The sequence below is a fragment of the Microcaecilia unicolor genome, chromosome 8 (assembly GCF_901765095.1).
Source record: "Microcaecilia unicolor chromosome 8, aMicUni1.1, whole genome shotgun sequence".
NCBI lineage: Eukaryota > Metazoa > Chordata > Amphibia > Gymnophiona > Siphonopidae > Microcaecilia > Microcaecilia unicolor.
The window spans coordinates 164,668,441-164,686,122 of NC_044038.1; the positions used below are offsets into that span (position 1 = coordinate 164,668,441).

The window sequence follows — 17,682 nt, forward strand, 5'->3', positions numbered from 1 at the left end:
GAAGCTAAATGTATTAGTCCAGTAAAATGGTATTATTTTATTTTCTGTATTTGTTTTATTTCTATTTGTTAATTTGTAAAGTGGTGATTGGTATTTTAGTTTTTTCAAATTTACATCTGCTGTCTTTATATTTTGCACAGTACTAGGGGACATTTTCTGTTTCTGTGGTGTTGCATTGTATGCAGAGTCTGGCATTGGGGGTTCAGTTTAATTTTTGTCTAAATAGAAAGTTTATGATTACTTATTCTATAGTGGATTAGGGTGTATCTGTGTTTGTGAAAAAGACATGGCTTTCGGTTGGCATTGACTGTGCAGGATTGACGATCTGTACTAATCTGTCTGTTTTCGTTTTACAATAGGTGAATTGATGTTCTAGTGCTCACTGTAGTGTTTAAGATGCTTTCCTTTTCCTTGTGTAACTCGTACAAATTACTGCTTATGGTATGGTAGAATTGCTCTATAGGTCCTGAGTGTTTTGTATTCTCAGTATGCCTAGTACTGGATTTGGGGGGGGGGGGGGGGGGGGAGTGTTAAAAAATGACCGGCCCTGGGTATGAACTACCCTAGGTACGCCACTGCTTGTAGTAATTCAGATTTAACTCGCCCTAGGTAAGTTACATTCAGAAACAATAGGTTTTTTTCCTGTTCCCCCAGGGCTTATAATCTAATTTGTAACTGAAGCATTGAGTGAAATGACTTGCACACTGCTTTAACTCGTAGGCTGCTCCTGCTATTCACTTTTGTTCAAAAATTCTGATTTTCCAAACAGTTGATGCCTCCCACTCCACATGTAACTAACTTGTGGGTGAGTCTAGTGAACTCCATCTGTGCAGCAGACATAGTAAGACACACTAAAATAGTGGATGGTGGTAGATAAAGACCAAGGCCCATCCAGTTTGCCCAGACTCGACATACGGCCCCAAAAAACATTTAATCATTATGTGATACCAGAAGTTAATTTGCATTTGATAAAACATTTCAGTGCAATGTTACTTAAATGAGTGGATGTTTAACTTCTCATTTTAAAATTTTTTACATATTTTACATACTATCTTTTTTCTTATTTTAATATTTTCTGTCGTGGTTAACAGCTTAAAAATATTTCAAGCTTTCTTTACTGAAGACTGTCAACACTTTGATTCAATATAGATATCCTTTGCAATATCAATTAAAAATCACCCTAGAATGCCATGGAGACAGATCCAAATAAATCAAATATGTCCCAGAATGCGCCAAAACATGGAATGGGGGCCAATCCAGTCATTATACCATTTTTATCTCCTGGTGGCCCACATTAGAAAACATATTTAAGCTTCTTTAAATTATCTTGCTGGGATTTCCTCAGGTCTCACTCTCTGTATATTTTTATTTATTTAAAATTCTTATATCCCACATTATCTCCAAATCTAGAGGGCTAACAATGAAACATGCATAATAATACATAAAACATAACAATATAATAATAGAAACATCCTCCATCCATAATTGTATTAAACCTGGGCAAAATAGGAGTGTGCAATAATAATTTGTCAACAATTAGCTTGTTCATTTTCTTTTAAAGGCAAAGGATAGGTAGAGCAAATGGGAGAGAAGTATATAAATCCACTTACAGCCCAGGAGGATAAAATAATCTAATACTTGCATTGGCATATTTTTGTTAGTTTTTAAGCAGATTGTGTTATATTGACTTGAATCCATTTAATGGTGCTCCAGAAGTATTACCTATAAGAAATAAACATCCCAAGTTGACTGTTACCTGAAGCTGTAACCATAGTTAAGGTTTGAAAAATATCCACCCCTGTTCTTTTTTTTGCACAGTTGACTCACCTGATAAACATCCTTCACACGAATGACCGTTGCTCCACTAACTGTCATTAGTCTTTTTTGTCCACAGCCCAGCTAATGGTGGCCGTTCATGTGCAGGTTTAAGCTATGAGTTCCAGCTTTGTACAGTAGAAGACTGCTCCAAGGACTTTGAAGATTTCCGAGAGGAGCAGTGCAGACTTTGGGATCCCTACTTTGAATATCAGAATACTAAACATTCATTGGCTACCCTATGAGCACCCCTGATGGTCAGCACCTTGTTATAAAGTTGTCTCCTTCTACCAGTGCATGTCAACTTTAGACTAAAGAATCTCTACCAACTGTATTAGGGTTGAATATTCTGAAATTCATAAGTAGTCTATAATGTCTTGTGGGAATTGGCTTTTATGGGATAGTTTTACAACAGGGCACAACTTAGGTACCCTGTTGTAAAAGTGAGCAGGACGGTGCCTATTTTTGTAATATTTTATAAAGACACATAGGTGCCTAGGTGTATTTTCAAAGCACTTAGACTTACAAAGTTACATTGTAATCTATGGAACGTTGTAAGGCTAAGTGCTTTGAAAATGAGCCCATATGTGACTTTTAATAATTTCACATGCCCTAGATTGAAGCTAAGGACACGATGCCTGCTCAAGATTGAACTTGTCTAAATCCATCCATGGGCAAAGCTTCTCCTTCATGTCATCTTACTTCCTACTTCCGGTCTATGCCAGGAAATCTTTAAATAGAACAATATTGTAATAATGGCCACTCTATGGGACTTGTGCAACAGTTAAAATATAAGAAGTATAATCCGTCTGTAGACTTCCTGGCACAGAAACCAGATCCAAATGTGTCATTTCTCATGGTTGTTGAGGTGTACACTCGGTTGTACTATTATTATTATTATTTGTTGCATATGTATCCCCACATTCCCCCACCTATTTGCAGGCTCAATGTGGTTTACATAGGTTTTGTTAACATTTTCATTTCGGCTGTTAGATACAGTTAGTAATGGTGTAGTGATAGAGAGGGAAGAAAGAAGAAGGAGATTAGGGTAGTTGTTGAGTTGCACGTTTATAATTGAGTGGGTTGGTGAGGTGACTTAGTTAAGGCTATTAGTTTTCATTGTAGGCTTTGTTGAAGAAGAATGTCTTCAGAGATTTTCAAAAGATGGTTGTCTCGTTGATTGCTTTCAAGTCTGTAGGTAGTGCATTCCATAACTGCGTGCTCATGTACGAGAAGGTAGTAGCATGTATCAGCTTGTATTTGAGTCCTTTGCAACTGGGGTAGTGCAGGTTGAGAAATTTGCGGGATGATCTTGTGGCATTCCTGGGAGGTAGGTCACGAGGATTGGGGCATCTGCGTGAATGATTTTGTGTACAATCGTTGCAGACTCTTGAATGCAATGCGTTCCCTAAGTGGGAACCAGTGAAGTTTCTCTCTTAAGGGTTTTGCACTTTCATATTTAGTTTTTCCAAATATGAGTCTGATGGCTGTATTTTGCGCAGTTTGGAGTTTTTTGATTGTTTGCTCTTTGCACCCGGCGTTATAGTGCATTGCAGTAGTCCAGATGACTTATTACCATTGACTGTACCAGGGTACGGAGATGTATCTTGGGAAGTAAGGTTTTACTCTTTTGAGTTTCCACATGGTATAGAACATCTTTTTCGTCGGTTTTTCACATGGGTATCAAGAGTAAGGTTTCGATCAATGGTGACTCAAGGATTTTCAAGTTTGTGAGATGGGAAGGGAGCAGCAGTATGGGTGTTATAGTGGAAATGTTTCTTGTGTTTATGTTGTGAGGTGAGTACAACGACGTGTTTTTTTCCTGCGTTAAGCTTCAGTTGGAATGCATCTGCCAAAGTGGCATTATTTGTAGGCTTTGGTTGATCTGTTGGTGATTTCATTAGATCATGTTTGAATGGGATGTAGATTGTGACGTTCATCTGCATAAATGTAGGGGTTGAGGTTTTGATTGTCTAGTAGTTTGGCTAGAGGTATCCTCATTAGGTTGAATAGTGTGGTGAGAGAGGGGATCCATGGGGTTGATCTTTCCGTATTCCTTGTTACTTGGTATGATCTTGTGGTCAGGAATCCTTTGAACCATTTGAGAACCTTGCCCTCCTACTCCGAAGTATTCTAGTATGTGTATTAGTATATCATGATTAACCATGTCAAAGGCACTGGACATGTCGAATTGCAGGAGGAGGATGTTGTTACCAGTCGCAATTGCCTGTTTGAATGAGTTCGTTGGGACACTAGTCCAGTTTCGGTTGCGTGATTCAACCGGAATCCCGATTGAGACTCATGCAGAATTGAGTGTTTATATAGGTATTCAGTGAGTTGTTTCATCACTGCGCCTTCCATGAGTTTGGTCATGAGTGGAATAGATGCTATTGGCGATAGTTGGTTAGGTCCATTGTGCTTTTTTTTTAGCCTCTTTCGGTAGTGGAGTGAATAGGATGTTTCCTTTATCCGTGGGAAAGAGTCCATTTTGAAGCCTGTAATTTATGTGGGTTTGTGAGGTCTGTTTTGAATTGTTTAGGTGCGGATCTTATTAGGGCAGATGTCTAATTTGCATTGTGATTTGGTGTATTTTCCGAGCCAATGAGAGATTTCGTTTAATGAGAGCTTGTCAAAGTCGGTCCATGATCGGTCTGCTGGGCATTCTCCGGGTTTTGGGTCTAGACATTCCAGGAGGTTTGTGTAATCCGTTGTGTTGGTGGGTATCATGAGTCAGAGCTTTATGATTTTTTCATTGAAGTAATTTGCAAGGTTGGTTGGTGATGGGGTATCTGAGTTGTTGGAGGTAACCTTGGTAGTGTTTAGAAGATTGTTTACGAGTGAGAAGAGTTTGTGTGTATCCTTATAATTTGGTCCTATTTTGGTTTTGTAATAGGTCCTTTTGGTGTGTCTGATAGTGTATTTGTATTTTCTTTGTAGTTGTTTCCAGTCTTTGTGTGTGTTTTCATCTTTTTTTTTTGTGGAAAACATAAAATCTAAAACATCAGTTTGTACATTGATCCTCTCAAATCTACATGGAAATTAAAATCTCTTACTATCACACACTGACTTAAATTGATCGGCAGTGATAAAAGAAAGAATAATAATTTCCATATCTCTAAACAGCTATATTGGACACTTTTTTTTTTGGGGGGGGGGGAGTCGTAAATCAAACTACCATTTATAGAATAACACTTTATATCTTTTCTAATGTGAACATGCCTGCAAAATAATACTCTCCCCTCCCTTCTTTCACGCATGGGGTTTGAATTCACATGTATATACTGGAGAGCCAGCTGAGTAACCACAATTTTGATTGCTGTCAGAAAGCCAAACGGTAATACATGAACATCCAGCTACATGTCAGCAATAGATCATAACTTATTTCTACTTTTTTCCCCCATTGATCAAGCATTTAGCAAACCAACACAAAAGCTATTTTGATATTTTCTTGCAAGACACTTTTTTCAAAAAGGTAGGATAAACACTCCTAAACTTTTTTGAACATTATAAGGGACCATTCTAACCCCATTAATAATCTGATAGGGTATGAACCCATTTCCTTCATAATTCCCAATGCTAAAATAGCCCTTCAAATAGTTGAAGGGCTTGAGTTACCAGCCCACCCAATACTTCTACTATCCCCAAAGAATAAAACATTAAACTACCAATAAAATAACATACACTTATCCCATGTATCAACACTGAGGGACTCACTTGCCAGGTTGCTTAAAAGAGTGCTCAAAGAGGCATGCCCCTTTTTCTGCTCTCCTTCTTTGATACACTGGCAGCAGATGCATAGAAGCATCACGTAAGATCTAGTTAGTTGCCACTTCACGATGTCACCTCCAGGCCATGGAGCTTACCCGACTGGAAAATGATGGAAAATGCAATTGATCCAAAGTGTTTAAAATGAGAGTTGCTGATCTAATGATTAGAAACAGTTAACATAGAACTTTTGTGATGTCATCCTCCAGAAAAAGAAAGATGCCATTTGTACTGCCAGTCAAAGAAACCAATGATGTTGTGTACATGAAAAGGATGGTGCATGATGGAACACCCTGCTCCTATAAAGACTCTCATAGTCTTTGTGTGCGAGGTGACTGCTTGGTGAGTGATAAGAACATTTTTGGTCTTTCATTTTTATATGTCCATAGAACTGCTTTATACTACAGTACTAGGGTGTAGGCATTCCGTAGTGAATGCTTAATTTGTGACAAATCACAAGAACAAATCTGTCAGTGTAGTAGTATTTATCATATTCCAACCATCTCTGAATCAGCAGCTGATGTTGGCAAGCAGTGGACCTTGCATATAAGAAAGACTATCAGGGGAATTTTTGAAAGAGAAGGGCGCCCATCTTCCGACACAAATCGGGAGATAGGCGTCCTTCTCTCAGGGTCGTCCAAATCGGCATAATCGAAAGCCGATTTTGGGTGCCCTCAACTGCTTTCCGTCGCGGGAACGACAAAGTTCCCGGGGGCGTGTCGGCACCGTACCGAAGGCGGGACTGGGGCGTGATTAAGAGATGGGCGTCCTCGGCCGATAATAGAAAAAAGAAGGGCGTCCCTGACAAGCATTTGACCGACTTTACTTGGTCCATTTTTTTTTCACGACCAAGCCTCGAAAAGGTGCCAGAACTGACCAGATGACCACCAGAGGGAATCGGGGATGACCTCCCCTGACTTCCTCGGTGGTCACTAACCCCCTCCCATCCTGAAAAAAACTTTTAAAACTTTTTTTCACAGCCTGAAATGCCATACATCAAGGAACTAGACCCATCCTCGGGGGAACACCCAGCAGACCAAACTTGGACAAATTTTGCTCCCCTCACAGCCGACCTGCCCCAGCTACCTAATAAAATCTGCCCCCCCCCCACACCGCTTCATAACAGACCTCACATCCCACCTAAACTTCAAGCTTCAACAAGGTACCTTCCCAAAAGGGCAACATTCTACTTACCCCATACCAAAAGACACCAAGAAAAAAAACAAACGACATTACCAACTACCATCCAGTAGCATCTATCCCGCTGGCAGTCAAATTAATGGAAGGCTTGGTAACTAAACAACTTAATGATTACATAGATAAATTCACAATACTACACGAATCACAATCAGGATTCCGCCCCCCTACACAGCACCGAAACAGTGTTACTTACTCTCCTAACTAAATTCAAGCATAAAATAGCAAAAGGGAAAGTATACTTCTCCTACAATTTGACATGTCCAGCGCGTTCGACATGATCAATCACAATATATTACTAAGACTCCTAGATTACTTTGGATTTAGCGGAACTACACTCAAATGGATCAAGGGTTTTCTTAACCACAAGAACATATCAAGTGAAAGCTAACACAAACATATCACCACCTTGGAAACCAGATTGTGGAGTACCGCAAGGATCACCATTATCACCGATCCTTTTCAACCTCATGATGACCCCATTAGCCAAGTCCTTATCCACTCAAGGCCTTAACCCATTCATATATGCTGATGACGTCACAATATATATCCCCTTCAAACATGACCTAGCAGAAATCACCAATGAAATCAAGCTCAGTTTTAACATCACGGACTCATGGGCAAACGCATTCCAATTAAACCTTAAGTAGAGGAGTGTGGTAGCCGTGTTAGTCCACTCTTAAGGTTATCAATAGAAATCAAACAAAATAAAACATGGAAAAGAAAATAAGATGATACCTTTTTTATTGGACATAACTTAATACATTTCTTGATTAGCTTTTGAAGGTTGCCCTTCTTCGTCAGATCGGAAATAAGCAAATGTGCTAGCTGACAGTGTATATAAGTGAAAACATTCAAGCATTCAATGCTTGCATAGTGGTCTGTAGAATAGGATGCAATTTAGGTGGTCGAGCAGGGTTTTATGGTGGATTCTGATTGAGGCTATTTCGAGGTGGTTGTTATAGATTCCTCAGTGGTTTCAATCGTGGAAGTGAGATCGGTATATAAGTGCTATGCCCCCTCCTCTTTTTTCTTTCCTGGTCCAGTGGATGACTTTATATCCTGGAGGACATAGGTTTAAGATGATAGGGTCCTTCTGATCATGGATCCAGGTTTCAGTGATAAAGAGTAGATCAAGTTTCGCTGACGTGAGCCAGTCTGTTGTTATTGTTTTGTTTACTACGGCTCTGGCGTTGACGTAGCCTATTTGAGTGTTTTGCGTTCAATGTTATGTGGACTTTTGTTGTCAATTCCTGGTTTGTGTGGGTTTTTATGACCTTTTTTTTTTCATTTTGTTGAGGATGTGCGCTTGTTGGTTCTCTTCCTTTGATTTGATTAATGTCGGTTTGGTGTGATGAGGTGTGCCTGGTCAGTATTCGGTTATTGAACAGTATGGGTATATTGTTGATTTCTGCAAGTAAATAAATAAAGGGATGTCGGAGGCATAGCAGGCATGAACGTCCTTCTCACAGAAACATCCACATTTTGGACATCCTCAACTGCCATCACAGGGATGGAGGCATAGCGAAGGATGTCCTCAACTGCCATTGCAGGGACGAAGGCATAGCGAAGGACGTCCTTCACCCATACTCAAAAAAAAAAAAAAAAAGATGTCCCTGACGAGTACTTGGACGTTTTCACCTGGACTTGTATTTTTCTATGGTTGTAGACAGCAATTTATTTAAGGTTGTATACGACTATTATACACACAGCTTGTCTGCATGTATGAAGCCATCTTTGGCATGTGCAGAGCAGCCACACAAAATGCTTGGCTGCTCTGCACTGGCTTCCCCTCCTTAGGAAGAAAATCGTGTGCAAATGAACTAACAGTGAGCAGCTCATTTACATGTGATTTCCTTCATGCATGCCCGTTCCTTTCCGAATCGCTAAGGGATTAGTAAGGGAAGGGCTTTTTCCGTTCAGTTAGTGCATCAGTTAGTCCACTGCAGTACCCCCTAGGACAGTGATGGCGAACCTATGGCACGCGTGCCAGAGAGGGCACGCGGAGCCCTCTCCCTTGGCACGCACGCCGTCGCCATCGCTGGTCCGCCCACTCTCCCTCCCAGTTCGGCCTTCCTCCCGCCCTCCCTCCAATGCAACGAGCAACAGCCCGCCCGCCCGTCCTCCCTCCCTCCTTCCCTCCCTCCCAGCACCAGGAACCCCCCTCCTCCTAAAATTTAAAAAGTGTACCTCCTCAGTCGGGGCTAAGGCAGCGTGCGGCAGCGAAGCGCCTGGCCTCGCTCGACGCGCCTTCGGCCTTCCCTGTCTCTCAAGCTCTGGTCCCGGCGGGGACCAGAGCTTGAGAGACAGGGAAGGCCGAAGGCGCGTCGAGCGAAGCACAGGCGCTTCGCTGCCGACGCACGCGCCTTAACCCCGACTGAGGAGGTTGGAGGTACGCTTTTAAATTTTAGGAGGAGGGGGGTTCCTGGTGCTGGGAGGGAGGACGGTACGGGCGGGCAGCCTGATGCTCGTTGGGTTGGAGGGAGGGCGGGAGGCCGGCCTGGTGCTGTCTGTGTGCTGCTGGGTGGGAGGGAAGCCTGATGGTGGGGTGCGGGGTGGGAGGGAGGCCTGATGGTGGGTGCTGGGTGGGAGGGAAGCCTGATGGTGGGTGCTGGGTGGGAGGGAGGCCTGCTGCTGCATGCTGGGTGGGAGGGAGACCTGATGGTGGGTGCTGGGTGGGAGGAAGGCCTGGTGCTGGGTGGGATGGAAGCCTGCTGCTGGGTGCTGGGTGGGAGGGAGGCCTGGTGCTGGGTGCTGCTGGGTGCTGGGAGGTAGGGCAGGGGGGAGAGGTAGGGCTGCTGGACATTGTGGCTGGAGGGGAGAGGATGGTTGCTGGACATGGATGGAGGGCAAGAATGAAGAAGAAAAGGAGGAAAGTAAAGAAATCAATGGAAAGGAAGCCCTGGAAACGGAGTTAAGAGAACAGATAGAGAGCAGCAGAATCAGCAACTAGAACCAATATGGATAGAAAAACAAAATCACCAGCAACAAAGGTAGGAAAAAATCATTTTATTTCATTTAGTGTTTGGAATATGTCGAATTGGAGAATTTACATCTGCTGTCTTATTTTGCACTGGGCATACTGGAGCTGTAACAGCTTACAGAAATGATTTATAATGGAAGAAGTCATGTTATTTTTTTCTCCTACACTAGTTAATATTTTCAATGATGTCTGTTTATATGTGCCATGGCTGGTGTAAGGGGTGTGGCTATCATAAGGGTGGAGTCATATGTGGCGGACCCGCCATAATGAGTACCGGCCACTTTGCGATAAATAATTCGGTTTTGGGTTGCTGTTTGGGCACTCGGTCCTCTAAAAGGTTCGCCATCACTGCCCTAGGGTGCCGGTTGGTGTCCTGGCATGTCATTATGCATTATGCATTATGATGCTGGCTCCTCCCAAGACCAAATGAGTTGGATTGGTTGTTTTTGAGATGGGCGTCTTGGTTTCCATTATCGCCAAAAACGGGGACGACCATCTCTAAGGTCGCACCTAATGTGGCGATTTTGGCATCCCCAATCGTATTATCGAACAAAAGATGGACGCCCATCTTGTTTCAATATACGGGTTTCCCCCGCCCCTTCGCCGGGACATCCTTAGGGATGGTCGTCCCCGTTCGATTATGCCCCGCCACGTGGCTAGAAGAATGTCACTTGGAAGATAAGAATGGCACATGGTTAACTGAGGTCTGTCATGGTTCACTGTCTAGTGCATACAGGTTCTTTCAGCTATAAAGCCTGCATCAAGAGTCTGATAAGTTTCTTCTAAGGCAGTGGTCCTCAAACCCGGTCCTGGAGGCACCCCAGCCAATCAGGATAGCCACAATGAATATTCATAAGATTTGCATGCAGTGGAGGCACTACATACAGATCTCTCTCATGAATATTCATTGTGGCTATCCTGATTGGCTTTGGTGCCTCCAGGACCAGGTTTGAGGACCACTGCCTTAGAAGAAACTTATCAGACTCCTGATGCAGGCTTTATAGCTAAGACTAATAGCCACCAACACAATGAAAGTGCTTATAACAGTTCACACCAGTATAATATAGAGAAATTTTTTGTGTGTATGTAGAGTACCCTCAGATATTTTCCACTATTACTGCAGTCAATAATGCTGCTATAAAGTGGCATAGCACTTCTTTCATCGGGTAACTCTAACAGAATTTTTTTGGAGAGCAACACTTGCTCATTTTTTCATGCTTCCCAATCACCTCAGTGCTATAAAATCACTTATTACTTAAAAATATATACTTGGTGAAAACTGTGCACTTATCTTGCCTCGCTGAAAAATTCATCCCTCGCCTTCCCCTGAAACCACCCGACTCCGCGGGTTTCAATCACTTTCCTCAGGGACAAGGGTTAAGGCTGCATAATTCTTTTCTTCCTCAAGCAAGCAACAAGACAAAGCAGCTTGTATCCACGGTGTACAAAGTAACCACTTGTATCCACTCGTCTCGCCTACCCTCTCCTCTTTCCTCTACACATTAATTGATTTGTTTGCTTTATTTTTTGTCTACTAGATTGTAAGCTCATTGAGCAGGGACTGTCTTTCTTCTATGTTTGTGCAGCGCTGCGTACGCTTTGTAGCACTATAGAAATGCTAAATAGTAGTAGTAGTAAGTTTTTCTAACGATAGAGTTACTCACAAGAAGAGATGTATCTTGAGAAGATTTAGTAACCGCAATTTAGGTTCTTGAATTGCTTTTCGCGATAGACTCCAGTGTAGCCACCATGGGAAGCAGCAGGTTCCAGGCTCACTTTCTCTGCAGTTTGTGGTGGTGCACTGCCAACGAGGGCCCTGCTGCTACTGGATCCCGATTCAGCTGGGCATTCTGCTACACCCCTAAAGAATGCAGGACATGGTGGAGGATTAAGCTCCGGAGAGGATAAAGATGTTTATGTCCCCAAGAGGGCCGTCGCTCCTCCGTCGGCACTAAAAAAAGCAGGGTTCACCATTCCGGTGTTAAGTAGGGAGCTCGTCGCATATCGGTCTAGCGTCTTCTGGATTGGAGATGAGGTTCTGGCCAGCGGCAGTTGGCCATTCATCATCCCTTTCCTTTTAGAATGAGGCATCAGGCAAAGAAATTACATGAAGAAATGCCAGAGAACAACTCAGACTGCTTAGCGAACGTGCTCAGGCTGCCATCTTGACACGCCCCCCCCCCCCCAAGAATAGTTTATTATTAAAGACTTTTAAGTACCTAGTCATTTGTTGTCATCTCCACTGTCTTTGCTTGTGCTGGATTTATCTGTGGAGTTCTTTTCTTCTGTGTTGTGCCCACTCTTAAAAAGATAAGCCTTTACACATTTTCTAAATGAAGAATAAGAGCCTATTTTCCTTACAGTAATAGTTTTAGAATTCCAAATGTACGTGGCTTAATAATGCCCTTTTTGAGTGATACAATTTTGGGTTAGGAAAGAAAAGAGTTAGAACTTCTAGAAGATCTATTAATTTCCTTCTCCAAAGAATATATAATACAACTTAAATAAGATGATGCTAGACCAAACAATATTCTGTATATCAGTGTACAGATTTTAAACTCTACCCATGCCATTATTGGAATCTAATGAAAGAACCTCAACAGTGGAGTAATTCTATCGTAATGTTGGGCAGAAAAAATTTAACCTAGCAGTGGTATTTTGTGCTGTCTGCATCAGTAGTTAAGACTGCAATAATCCAATTGTGAGACCAGTAAACTCTGGGTCACTAGTTGAAAAATTTGAGATTTCAACAAACTTCTGATTCTGTGAAATTTTCCCATTAAAAGAAAAAAAATTTAATTAGAGAAGAGATCTGTAATTCTGATTTAAGTTGACTATTGAACAATACTCTTAAAACTTTTAACTGAGATTTGAATTTAAATTTTAAGCCATCTACTTGAAGAAGAGTATCATTCCAAATCTGGTCAACTTGACCGATCAATAAAAATTTGGTCTAGTCTTTATTTAACTTTAAGAAATGATCTACTCATTTCTCAATTGTCGCATACAATTTGCAATACAAAAAGAGGTATCAATGGGCGTTTTACACACAGGTAATAGTATAGTTATGTCATCTGCATAAGTAAAAACCTTATAGTCAGCTGAAGAAAACATATAATCCAAAAAACTTAACACATTAAATACAGTGGAGGACAAAGGAGACTCTTGAGGGACTTCACAAGATGGTTTCCAAGAAGATGAAAAAGATTTTTGAAATTTTACTCTGTATGATCGTTAATGTAAAAAACCCTCAGACCATCACAGAACATTGCTCTCTATCCCAATGGAGCTCAAAATAGACAATGTAAGACAGTAGTCAAGATCGGACAAGATGGCGGATCGGAGCGGAAGCGTGTGAGTGGGCTCCTGATCTCTCGGAGTGATGTATTGCTGGCGAGCTTACCTTACCCCAGGATATGGGGAAAAGGAAGGGAAAATCCAGAGTGCCATCCTCCTCGACCCCTGGAGGGATTTCTGCTCCTCGGCAACTGACTCTTGAGCAGGTTGGCGTCATTCCATGGGCTATGCAAACACCCACTTTGAATCGATCCGCAGAGGATTCTGTGAATCACAGCGAAGGAGTGATTTCTTTGAGCCCGCTTGAAAACCCAGCCCCACCATGACCCGGTTGTAGCCTTATCGCCGAGGGAGGAATGAGTGTTGTAACCGCTGGAGAGGAGAGTAACCACCCGATTCAAGGAGGCACCTCGGTGAATTTTGTCCCAGTTGCGGGAATATCTGAAAACAGGCAGGTTGTTACCATCTCGTCCCCTGCGCCTTTGGGAGCTACAACGCTTGGAGAAATGGAAGTAAGAAGACCGGCGATAGTCACTTTGGACTCCCTATGGGACGCAATCCAGGGGATGAACTCGCTACTTACAAAGGTAACCAACTCCTTCACTAAAGAGATTTCCGATTTAAAACAAACACAGCAAATGCTGAGAAAACTTTACATCAAGAGAATTAAGTTGAGAGTCTGAAGGCTGACCTTTCTACTTTGCAGTCATTTACAGGGGTTGTTTCTAAAGACAGTGAAATAACGAAGAAACAATTAGAATACCTGGATAATCAGGGGAGGAAGAATAACTTGCACTTTATAAATTTTCCTAAAGCCCCTCTAACTACTTCAATAGACATGCTACGTAGATATTTCCAAGATATATTAAAAATTCCATTAGAGGGTCTACCACCTATTACTAAAGCACAATATTTATCTGGAACCAAGAAATCCACCCCCCTGAATGCCCAGAATCAACCTGAACTAAACAGAGTTTTTAGATGAGCTCTTGGACACTGTAACAGAAAGGACTACCCTTTTGGTATCTTTCGCGTTAGAGTTGGATAGAAATAATGTCTTTTAAACTATTTCAAACCTTTAAATGAAAAATTTCTAGGGGAACAAGTTCGTATTTACCCTGATTTGAATAAAGATACTCAAATGCAGAGACGGGACTTTTTAAGTCTTACATCTAGGACCCTCGCTTTAGGGGGTTTGTTTGTATTGAAATTTCCATGTCGATGCATAGTATCATTAGATTCTGTTATATATATGTTTGTTGATCCTCAAAAAATGAAAACCTTTATAAGTGCTCAAGAAAGTATTCGAGCTCAAAACCAGATTGTTTCATAGGATGGTAACGCTGATATTCAGCTGTGAGTGTTTTGCATGGCACCGCTCTTAGTATTTTAATTTCTTTTTCCTTATATTTGATTACTTTTCCTTGTTTTTTTCCGAAATTTAGATAAATTGCGGTCTAAATTCTATAATAATTTTCTTGTGTATTTGATTGATATGTAAATTTCCTTTTTCTGACATTTGAGTTGTTTGACTAAATGTAAATTTAAATCTAATAAAAATTAAAAATTAAAAAAAAAAGACACTAGTCCACCAGGTCGAAAGCACACGACAGATCAAACTATAATAAAACAACTTTCTGGCCTTTTCCTAATAAAGATATACCCTCTGCCAGAATAGCCCCAATTACTGATTCCATACTATGATATTTTCAGAATTCCGATTGTGAGGAATGCAAAATATTGAATCTTTCCAAATACAATGTTAATTTTGAGGTCACAAAGCCCTCCATAAATTTAGTAAATAGTGGTATAGATGCAATAGGTCTATAATTGGAGGCCTTATGTGCTTCCATGGAAGAGTTCTTAATTATAGGTGTAAGAATAATATTTCCACCATTAAGTAGGAAACTGCCAACTATAAATTGAATGTCCAACTATTGCTTTAATAAGTAAGAAAAGAATCAGGAGCCTCTCTAATTGAATAAGAGGGACAACTCTCTAGTAAACAGTATGATGAGCTATACTTTTTTTAAAAAAGGTTCTCAATTCCGACTAATCAAACAGGATCAAAATAGTCCAAAATCTGTCTGTAGGGTGTCTATAATTTTTAGCTATAAGCTATAAGTTTTACTTCAGGTATACTGCAGTATTTCCCATCCCCATCTCTCTTTTTCCTATCAGCCACATGAAGGAATTTCTGGCTGGTCACATGCTCTGATGGGGTCTCATGTTGCTAAGGCAACTCAGATACCGGGTATATCCTGTTATGAAAATAAGTTACTGAGAAGAGGAATGGCAAGGACCAATTGCAAGCTTCCAGCACATATAAAAGTCCCAATTACGAGTCTCCAGCCCATGTGCAGCACCTATGGTTGGTCCAGGGTAGAGGAGAGGTGGATGCTCACAACAGCCTATAAAACCACGCTACAGACAAAGGAACTCTGAAAAACTAGGCTTGGAGAGAGTTTCAGATCCGTCTAATGGCCTATGGTTTTTCCCGAGGGGGGTTTTACTCCCCCCCCCCCCCCCCACCTTGATAGAAACTAATTCTCTATAACTATGAATCTTTCTTTAATTTATTCTTTCTTTCTCTGCGTTCTCTCTGTTCTGTGACCTTTGTATGAGAAACAAACTTTCTTCCTTCTCTCTCTTCTTTACCTAATTAGTCTAATTACTTATAATTACCAGAGATACTGATGTTAGATTTTGTAAGTTTGTTATAACTTGAAACTGATGCCTGATGCTGTGATGGTGGGTGAGTAATTAAAAATACTTAATTCTCTCTAATTCCTGTATAATTGTTTCTATAACATTTGATAGAATTCATGTTTTAGTGAATAGCAAACCAAATTGCACAGCCTAGAATAAGGGCTACTAAACATGTCATATGTTCTAAATTGTTCATAATCCAAAGTTTGTATATACAAATTTGAGCTCTAATTGTGTTAACCTTATTTTGAAAAGACAGCAAGATTATCCACTGTAGGTGAAATAAGTCTATTCAGTTGAGTTAAATCAGAAATCCGAGGATACGATTTATCTCCTTCATGTCCCCAATATTTTCTTGCCCATAAATGCTTGTTTCAGTTGCCATATGGCAATAAGGAACATGAAAGGGTTAATAACACAGATTCTAAAAATGTACCCTGAATGGAATGTTTGGTGTATTTAGAGACAAACACAATACAGAGCATGAAAGAGCATTGCACAGCTTCCAGAGATCAAAAATGAAGCACTTTAAAATTTATGATAGCAATAATCCCTTGTGTATGTTAATGTCCCTCCCATCTGGGCTTATTATTCAGTTCTTGTAATAACTATGAATTTCGTTGTTAAAATCACATTTGAATGATAAAAGATTCTCATATGTTAGTAGTAAACGTAGAGGGAGCGAATTCACTTTTGATAACTAGTTTAAAGATGCAAGTAAGGTTGTTGTGTATGAGGACATGGCTTTATATTCCCCCCCCCCCCCCCCCCTCTTTTTCTCACAGAAAGTTGGTTGTGACAAAGTCTTTGGCTCCACCAAGCAAGAAGATAAGTGTGGTGTATGTGGTGGAGATAACTCCCATTGTAAAGTGATGAAAGGATTGTTCACGAGGTCAACAAAGAAGAAAGGTAAATTACACTCTAAATGAAAAGTTTACTCAAGCCTGTAGTTTTCCAAAAGTATTGTGTTCAAGGAGATTCACTCACCAGGTTCTGCTCATAGTTCACCTTATGAACTCCAGATATTACACCTTATGAGCTAGAAGCTGTTTTTGGGATAATGCAAGTATTGAGACTGAGAATCTCCAACATAGGGGTGAGATTCATTAGTGTCATGGTATGTGCAGAATTGACCCATTTGGAGACATTACTCCTGGGAAACCAAAAAGCAGTTGGAACTGGGTGGTTCTAATTTCACGTTGCTATGTAGAACATCTTGGGTGCATCTAAGAACTTCAGTGGTATATAATGAAGTCTGCTAGTTTCTGCTTCCGAGCATTGCCATGCGTAAGAGGTGCCACTTGAATGCATAAATAGCAAAATCACCACTTGTTTGGGAAAGTAGTAGTACTTACACATGCAAAGCCCAAGTGAATCTGCTTTTTGAACATGTTCTTTTGTGAAGTGACGTCTTCTGATGTACTTGTTGCCGAATACATGTGTACATTGGCAGCAATGTTCATATTTTATAAAAGGCTTCAAGTCCTCTTATAAAATACCAGGTGTTTTTTGACTGCACAGACTTAAACGTCTACCGGCCGATATTCAAAAGTGTTTAACTGGCCAGGAACAGCATCTAGCCGGTTAAACACCCTCAAGCCGGCTATCCGCTGATATTCAGTGAGGATAAGTGGCTCTCTCCCGCTGAATATCCTGGTCAGCGGCTATGTTACATGACATAGACGGTTACCGCTGATTTTCACTGGCTGACCGGTTTTTAGCAGATTCATATTATAATGCATCATTTCCACTTCAGTGAGATTTACTGCAGAGTTAATCCATGAAAACAACACCCACAGAGGGTGATCTCACCACAGGAGAAACCGAAAGTCAAATGTACAACAAGTGGATCCAAAACAAAAGGGGTCCTCGCACAAATGGTGTTTCCCAAACAAGGTCTTTATTAGAATGAAATA

At 41.0% G+C, this 17,682-nt stretch overlaps 1 protein-coding gene across 1 annotated transcript in view; it reads left to right on the forward strand.

Moving 5' to 3' along the window:
- The window catches only part of LOC115475753 (A disintegrin and metalloproteinase with thrombospondin motifs 2-like), a 294,408-nt gene that overhangs the window by 240,828 nt on the left and 35,898 nt on the right, over nt 1–17,682 (forward strand). The window contains 4 exon segments of the mRNA XM_030211718.1: nt 1,895–2,045; nt 2,047–2,072; nt 5,790–5,922; nt 16,552–16,675. Coding sequence (XP_030067578.1) covers nt 1,895–2,045; nt 2,047–2,072; nt 5,790–5,922; nt 16,552–16,675 — 434 coding nt within the window.